At 46.3% G+C, this 9,141-nt stretch overlaps 1 protein-coding gene across 1 annotated transcript in view; it reads left to right on the plus strand.

Moving 5' to 3' along the window:
- The window catches only part of LOC134385836 (putative tripartite motif-containing protein 61), a 30,659-nt gene extending 21,974 nt beyond the window's left edge, over positions 1-8,685 (plus strand). Inside the window, exon 2 of the mRNA XM_063107511.1 lies at positions 8,554-8,685. Within this exon, the coding sequence (XP_062963581.1) occupies positions 8,554-8,685 (132 nt within the window). The remainder of the gene's footprint in view (positions 1-8,553) is intronic.
- The last annotated feature ends 456 nt before the right edge of the window (positions 8,686-9,141 follow it).

The raw sequence follows: 9,141 nt of genomic DNA on the forward strand, positions 1-9,141 counted from the left end.
AATAGAGTGGCACCTATCTCTGCATGTCCTCCTGGTAGGTGATACTGCTTCACATTGACTACACATCTTGGCTTGGGGCTTGGGTAACACCTGTGGGTCATGTTTAGCATATCCCCGTAACACAGGCTTTACTGGCTGTATTCACAGCTGAAATTCTCCAACTGTTGTTTGCAGGTGTAAACCATAGAGTACATCCATACCCTAAATATATTCAGCTACTGGGGATACATACACAGTATATACATGAGGAGGCAATCATCCTATGCCCAATGGCAATGACACAGCTTTGACTTCAATAGTATGTCCTCCATAGTCATCTACACGATCTGTGGCCCCTGGAAACGTATCCAAATTGCCATATATCAGGCTACATTCTGCACCCGTATCCACCAATGCCAATACATGCTGCACATTTGTCCCTGATCAATGTATTGCTAATTCAGTGTGAGGCCTTCCATCCTCACCTGTCCCCAAAAGATAAGCATCTTGACCTGCTCCCTAATCAAAATGGAACAGTCCATCTGCCTTCATGAGAGCAACCAAAAAATCTTTTAAATCCACTGGGCATATTTCACCACCTGTTTCTGGACATTTAGTGAAACACTGTTCAGAATGCAATTGTTGCCACAAGACAAACAGGACTGCATTTGGTTGCTAGTCAATTGTCTTGCTATCAACCCCTGCCACAAGCAAGTCAAGCCACATCTGCTTACAGCTGGTCTTGCTTGGTCCCCTCAGGATAAAATCCCAAGCATTTCTTGAGGGTTCAGTCTTAGCCACCTTTCAGGTCCCTTTTGCTTGTCTCCTCTCCTCCACTTCCCCCAGACTGGCCATCCTGGTCATCACTTCATGTATAGGACAACCAATGTATGGGGCCAGTATGTCCATCAGTGACCCAAAGGATATTGATGGGGCATTTTGCAGCACTCTCATGCTGCCTGTAAAACATTCATCATCCAGGCCACAGGTGTTCACATTAAACATGGACTGTCACATCCCCAGCTCCCAAATTATTTGAACCAACTTGGCATATGTTTGCCATTTACTCACAGTTTTAGGCAGTTCTCCAGCACTTGGCCCCATGGTTCAGACAGCTGCATTCATCCAGTCCATTAAGGAGTGATTACCCAGCCCTTGTGCATATCTATGGCTATTCTGCAGCCACTGCCTCAGGGATGGGTGTGTGGTAATGAAGGACAACTTTTCCATTTCTCACCAGAGCATACCACACTATCCATCCCTAGGTCCCATAACCACAGCAGCCAGGCAGCCAGGGACTCTCCCTATTTCTGCCAGAACTGTCTCCCTAAGTCAACTAATTCGACCTGGGTTCATGGGACTTAGGTAGTGAATTGGGTCACCTATGGATTGCCTACTGGTTGTTCACTTGGTCCAATAGGCTGCTTGTGCTTCATTTTCTGGTGCACAACAGATCGTTCCAGGAGATGCATAGTCTTCCACAACTCACAACTGAGTTTGTCATCTTCCCCAGTGTTGGAGGCAGGGATGACTCATTGCTGCACTTCATCCTCCAGGACAAATATCCATGCTTCCAAAAAATTTGCTTTCTGCTGCAAATCTCGATTGGCTTGCAGTATAGTGAGCAACAGCCAGACCCTGGTGAACAGGAAAATGGCCACTGAGCACCACATACTCAAGGATAGCCACATTTCCTCCCCCTCCCGAGGGGCTATTGGCTCCCTTACTTGCTCAGAATCCTGCCGACTATGCCAATTGTATTGCTAGGGCTAGGGCTCACAGACCTGTCGCTTTGCCCCCCACAGATTTGTCACCGCACTTCCCCTTGGTGACAGAGCCGCAAAGGATTACTCAAAGCCCATCTCTTCTGAGCAGTGAGAAGCCCCAAAGTGGTTAATCTCCCCCAGAACCCTCAAGCGAGAGCAACCCTTCCTTGGAAAATTAACCCTGAATTGGGGTTCTCTTCCTGCATTTATTTTCCAGACCAGGAAGTTACAGGAAGAGAACATAAGTGACGTTATAGTTTAACAATACAGGCTGGTAACTTTCAGTGAAACAAGTCAGATGACATTCCATTAAGGCAATTAAGTGAACCACCAACAAAAGCTTGATCTAGCAAACATTCCCTTCTTACAGCAATTTCTCAGTATCTTTACATAACCATCAGTAACTAGTCTGTCCTTGAGCCAGCAACCTTGCTGTGCCACAAATCTTTATCTTACACCAGAGACTTTATAGCCTGAGGAAAATTTCCAGTCCTCCAAAAGGTCAATATTTGAAACTGCAAGGCTTTGGAAAACCAGGCCCTGTAAAGTACATTTGCTTTAAGAATCCTCTACACAGACCCTACAAACCCATTGTACAGACAGGGTCACAAACCCTTCACCTGCAGGTCCATGAGCTAGGTAATAGGAAGAGATCCTGGGAGCCATGGGAAAAAAAATTAATAGGCTTTACTTAGATGCAAGCTCAGGCAGCTAGCAGCAGCCACCCTAGTGGCCTCCTGGGGCATCCTGAGGGCCCTGTGGATCAGAGTAATTCATCTTTTATATTTAAGTCTGATAACCCAAGACACCTGGGTGCACATACGCAATTACATTAGACAACCATGGAACACCTGGGCACATGTGCATATTTACATCAAATGCTCAGCAAGACTCCAAACCCCTTGAGGGACCCTGACCATTTATGCTTACTTTCCCTACAACAGAGCAGCGTCTCATCTGACCACTGGGATCACCTCCTGATGCCCATTGAGCAAGCTGCAGCGAGTCACAGGAGGAAGCTCAAAAGCTACTTTGAACCACTAAAGAAGCAATTTGAAGATGCTAAAAAGGGTCTAGAAATCCAAGTCTCAAAGCATTTGACATGATCATGAAGGTGCAAAAACAACGGGAAAAATTTTACTCTGAATATGAAGAGCTTAAGTATTTACTGGAAGAGGAACAGGATGCCATCTTAATGGACTTACTGATGGGAAAAAAAGGATGTTGAAGAAAAACAAAATGAAAACAAAGGTCAATTATCGGACTATATTTCTGTCCTAGAAAGTCTGCTAAGTGAAATGGCACAGAAGTGTGTGCAGACAGACCTGGATTTTTTAACAGGTATTGAAAGTATCCAGAACAGAGATGAAACCCTAAAAACCCCAGAGTCATTTCATATGAACTAAAGAAAGACAATTTCTGTCTCCACAATATTTTGGCCTGCAAAAATTGATTAGCACATTTCAGGTAGATTTGACACTAGATCCTGAAATTGCCCACCCCAATCTTATTATCTCAAAAGACAGAAAAAGTGTAAAATATGGGCAGATTAGAGCAAACATTCCTTAAAATCCCAGGAGATTTACTTTTTACCCAGCTGTCCTGAGGTCTGAAGGATCTGATGCAGGCAGGCATTTCTGGCAAGTAGAAGTGAGAGGCACAGGTGAATTTTCTTTAGGTGTGTGCAAGGACTCTTCTCCCAGAAATGCTGTGACATCACAATCACCAAAGGATGGCTGCTGGCAAATTCAGCATTCAAGTGGGACATGGGATAGAGCACAGAGAACATGAATTGGTATTTTTCTGGATTATGAGTTGGGAGTGATTTCATTTTACAATTGCACTAATAGATCTTATATTTATACTTTCATGGATGCTTTTACAGAAAACCTTTGGCCTTATTTCTCCACTGGACCTACATCAAACTCTCTTACAGTCTGCAAAATGGCAGATGAGTGGTGAACTCCTTACAAGCTTAGTTTGTATTTTGTTATATTTTCTTTCTGTAATATTGAATGTCCTTAGGATATTGTGTAATTTCTTTAGTATTTTATTTTTCAACAGCAGTATATTACTTCTAGTTCTATATGTAATGATAATGTAAAATTTGTGTTTCACAGGAATAACATGGAATAAATCAAGAATTATAATTTGTGATTCTAAAAGGAAAGATTTCAGAATGAATGTGTTATGTACCATTTGTTTTTCATCAGCACCAATAAATGCATTTTATTACATTTGCCTACTGTGTCTACATGTGTCTTATAAGAACACCAGTTTCTTAAGTGTCTTGTAAAGTCCATGTTTGACAATGGTTGAAAGAGATGTATTTAGGTAGAAGTCTTCAGATATCTGCGATGTTGGAGAAGGGGAAGTCAGTTGAATACTGGACAGTGTTTAGATCATTATTTGTGTTACCAAATTCAGGTCTGGCTGCCTGCCCCCTTAAAAAGAAAAAAAAAACTCAGAAGTCAAATGGTTGGTGTTAGAAAAGCAGTTGTATTCAGCTGAAGGAGATGGTAGGCCATCCCATCTCGAAGATTTACGTTTACTGAGGGGTTTTTAAAGGAAGGGTTGAGGGAATGGAACGTGGGAGGTGAAAATCAGGAGAGAAGGGTACATGAGCTACAAGGAGTCCGTGACTATGGGTCAGGTACAAGTTTTCACCAAGACTTTGTCTGGTTTCTGTTCTCATCTTCACTGTTATCCCAGGGCCCTGCAAGATTTTGATTTGTTCCACAGTAGAAACATTTTCTGCAGTCTTTTTGTAGGGAAAGTGAAGGAAAATGGACAGGGCCCCTCAGATATTCAGAATCTTGCTGAGCATTTGATGTAAATATGCACGTGCACCCAGGTGTTCTTGGTTATTGTCTAATGTAATTGCTGCACATGTGCACCCAGGTGTCCTTGATTATGGACTTAAGCATAAAGGACGAGTGGCTCTGATCCACAGTGCCCCTGCTGCTGGAGGCTGTTGCTGCAAGCTGTTGCTGCTGCTGCCAGTGCCTTCGGGATGCCCCAGGAGGCCACGAGGGTGGCTGCTGCTAGCTACCTGAGCTTGTATCTGAATAAAGCTTGTTAATTTTTTACCCACAGCTCTCAGGATCTTTTCCTGTTACCTAGCTTGTGGACCTGCAGGTGAGGGGTTTGTGACCCAGTCTGTACAACAGGTTTGAAGGGTGTAAGCCCTAGCCCTAGAAATACAGTTGGAAAACTTAGTGTCACTAAAATAATGAAACATTTTGGCTTTAGTTATGAATTGCTTTAACAATACAATTGGTGTAGCCGTACAATTGGCAGAGACACTTAGCAATACAACTGGCATAGTCATGGCAGGATTCTGGGCAGCTAAAAGAGCCCAGCAGTTGGTGTCATGGGTAGGATGCCACGCAGGTAAAGGAGCCATTAATCCCTTGGGAGGGGGAGGAAATGTGGCTACCCTTGGGTATGTGGTGCCTGGTGGCCACTTTCCTGTTGAATGGGGTCTGGCTGTTGCTTGCTGTACTGCAAGCCAACATGGACCAAAACCCCATGAAGCAGCACAGTTTTGAGATTTGCAGCAGAAAGCAGATGGGTTGGAAACACAAGTACATGCCCTGGAGGCTGAAGTTACTCCTGTTTCCAACACCAGGGATGATGAGGCAATGGTTCATTGGGGGAGACTGTGCGTCTCCTGGAACGACCTGCTGCTCATCAGAAAGTGAAGCACAAGCAGCCTATGAGAACGGGTGGACTGGTAGGCAACCCACAGGTGACCCAATTCACTGCCTATGTCCCATCTACTCAGGTTGAATTGGTTGGTTTGGGGAAAAGTGGCAGAAACAGGGAGAGCCCCTGGCTGCTGCAGTTATGGGACCTAGGGGTGGATGGTGTGATGTGTTCTGGAGAAGATGTAGTAAATGCATGTTGCATTTGTCTGAAGGCAAATGGCTTGCTGGATGCCACTTAAACCCAATGACTCTCCAGGTGCTGTATAAACCTGAGAAAGCAGATGGCTTGCTGGGTGCCCTATAAACCCAAGAAAAGAGTGCCATAGGCAGATGGGCAGATGACCCGAGGATGGGTGCCCCTGCAGAATTTCAAGTATGTTTTCACCTGGTAAAAAGGTGGAAAAGTTAACCTCCATTACTATGTACCTGTCTCTGTGGCAGCAGTTACAGGATAGCCCCAAATATACAGGGGCAGGGCAGCCACTCCTTGATGGACTGGGTGAACGCAGCTGTTTGAACTGTGTTGGCAAATGCTAGAGAACTGCCCGAGACTGTGAGTAAATGGCAAACATAAGCTGATGTAAGGAATTCAGGAGCCAGGGAGGGGGCAGCTAGATGTTTATAGCTAAGACAATGGGAGAAAGGCCCTGAAGGCATTTCAGAAGTTTGGAAGAGTGCCCTTCCCATCACAGACCCTGAGACCTAGGAGAACTGTGTTTTTTGGGAGGGCAGACAAGGGGTGCTGTTGCCCTCAGCAAACTGCTCTCTGCACTCTGGCTGCTCTGGCTGGAGTAACCCTGCCTCAGCAGCTCTGGAGAGCACAAGCCAGAAACCTTGGTGGCGTCTATGTCATGTTGAGTTTGCAGGCCAGCAGAACGTTAAGTACAGCAGACGTGAGGCAGCCTCCACCCAGATTTCAGGAGATGTATGAAAAAGCTGGGGAATGCAGGCAGAGACCTGCTGCAGGGGTGGAACCACTGTGGAGGTCATCTGTGGAGCAACGTGGAACAGAGGAGTGGGGTCAGAGCCCCCACAGAGAGCCCCCACTGGGGGAACATCTAGTGGAGTCAGGGCAGCGGGGTTGCCGCCAGGAGCCCAAAACTGTGGGGCTGCTGGCAGAGTGCAGAGCCAGGCTGGAAAAGCCACAGGCACCAGGGCAGCTCAATGGGCTGAACCTGGCAGAGCTGTAGGAGCGAGGCTGCCCAATGCTTTGGGGGCCCAGATGCCCCAGTGTGCTTAATGTTTGCCTCGTTGGGTTTGGATTTGTTTGGGGCCCGTTTTTCCTTTCTATTCCTCCCTTTTGGAATGGGAATGTGCACCCAACAAGGCCAGTGTCAGAATCCTGCCAACATAGTCAATTGTAAGCTAGGGCTAGGGCTTAGACCCACAGATCTTACAAACCCGTTGTACAAGCTGGGTGTTAGGAAAATATAGGAAAATGGTCAGGGCCCCTCAGATGATCAGAATCTTGCTGGGCATCTGATGTAAACATGCACGTGCACCCAGGTCTTCCTTGGTTATGGTCTAATGTAATTGCGCATATGTGCCCAGGTGTTCTGGGTTATGGACTTAAGTATAAAGGACCAATGGCTCTGATCCACAGTGTTTCTTGGGACACTCGGGGAGGCCACTAGGGCAGCTGCTCCTACCTCTAAATAAAGCCTATTAATTTTTTACCCATGGCTCCCAGGATCTTTTCCTATTATCTAGCTCATGGACCTGCATGTGAAGGGTTTGTGACCCAGTCTGTATAATGGGCTTGAGGGGTCTGTGAACCCTAGCCCTAGGGGCACACTGGGTCACCAGCCCCTCACATGTCTGGCTAGGTCACCAGACCCCTCACATACCAGGCTGGGTCACTAGACCCCTCACACACAGGTCCATGCTGGATAATTGGGAAAAATCCCGGGAGCCATTGGCAAACATCCTGAGCTCAGCCCTCAGCAGCAGCACCTTACAGCAGCCTCCAGCAGCAGTGTTGGTGGCCTCCCAGAGGGTCTCGGAGGTCCTGGCAGGAACAGCTTGGAGTGACTGCCTCCAGCAGAAGTAGCAGGAAGGTTCATTAAAAGTCCATTGAGAAAGATTTCCTCTACAGAGGTAAATAGAGAAAAGGCATCATGTATCCATTATACTATGGGAAGCTTTTCTTTTCAAACAGCATTTTGTTTTACTCCCTGAAAGCTTTCATAGCACCTGGTTCTACAGCGTGGGCTCTTGTGCTCCTGACACAAGGAAAGCCCTTATGCACTGCAACTCCCCTCTGCACTGCAGCTCCCTGCTGGTGGGGAATGTGCTGTTATCCTGGTGTTCCAGGCTTCTAATCAGAGTGCACAGACAGTGAGCACCCCGCCACTTCGTTGGAGGGATATATAAGTGAATGAGCCGTCAAGAAGTGAAATGTGAAATAGATGTTCAATATATATTTTTTAAGATGTTAAATATATTAATATAAAGATCCTAAGAAAGATCAAATCTGGGTGTGGGGATACAGGAACACTGAGAAACACACAAAATGTCAGAGGCATTTATATCTTTTCCCCTCTAAACACCCTCACATGTGAGTGATTCCCAGGTGTCTTCCTGGCCTTCCTCTCAGATGACACCAATCATTCTTCATCCCAAGTCTTCTAGGCAGAACAGGCTCCACCAGGCAGTCACACCCTCCATTACACTGCACTGATATTCAAGGGGACAGCAGATCTAGGCTTCCCTAGGGGCTTCATAGGAAAACCTTGGGGTTGGGATAGGCTGGGAACTGATAAGTTATACCCATTGCTCCTGGTATCCCCTTTTTCACAGAGGCTGAACACTGTCAGATCTGCAGTTCTAAGCCAGGTCTCCTTCCTGATCTCATGAATCCCAGCTAGGCATCTCATTTAATTACTCATTGAGCTCTCACTAGATATGAGGCACTGAAGGAGAAGGTTGGTGTAGGGAAAATATAGGAAAATGGCAGAGCTCCCTCAGATGTTCAGAATCTTGCCGAGCATCTGATGTAAATATGCACATGTGCCCAGGTGTCCTGGGTTATCACACTTAAGTATAAAGGACAAGTGGCTCTGGCCCTCAGTCTCCCCACCCCCGGGATGCCCTTGTAGGGGGCGCAGCACGGGAAGGCCGCTACTAGTACTGGAGGCTGTTGCTGCAAGCTATTGCTGCAAGCTATTGCTGCCAGGGCCACCAGGACGTTCCGGGAGGCCACCGCTACTGCCACTGTTGCTGAAAACTGAGCTTGTGTCATCTGCCAGTGGCTCCTGGGATATTTCCCAGTTACCTAGAATGGACCTGCATGTAAGGGGTCTGCTGATCTAGCCAGGCATGCGAGGGGTTTGTGACCCAGTCTGTATAATGGGTTTGAAGAGTCTGTGGGCCCTAGCCCTAGCAATACAATTAGCTAAGTTGGCAGGATTCTGACAATAGTCCTGACCAGACAGTTGGAGTGCCAAGATCCCATCTGGAGTCTCTGCCATCAGATAACTCAGTCCAAAGAATCAAGAGGTAAGTGAACTGTATAGTTTTTGGACTTACAATCAGTGTATTGTTGTCAAATCGGGAATAGGAAAGTGTTTTTTTTCTAATCAGCAATACTAAAATTGGGATTCCAGTGAACATAACCCTGCAGAGATAGAATAGATTCGCACCTAAAGTCTGGTTTAGATAAAGACAGATGATACCACATACATACC

Source organism: Cynocephalus volans, chromosome 9 (assembly GCF_027409185.1).
Source record: "Cynocephalus volans isolate mCynVol1 chromosome 9, mCynVol1.pri, whole genome shotgun sequence".
Classification (NCBI taxonomy): domain Eukaryota; kingdom Metazoa; phylum Chordata; class Mammalia; order Dermoptera; family Cynocephalidae; genus Cynocephalus; species Cynocephalus volans.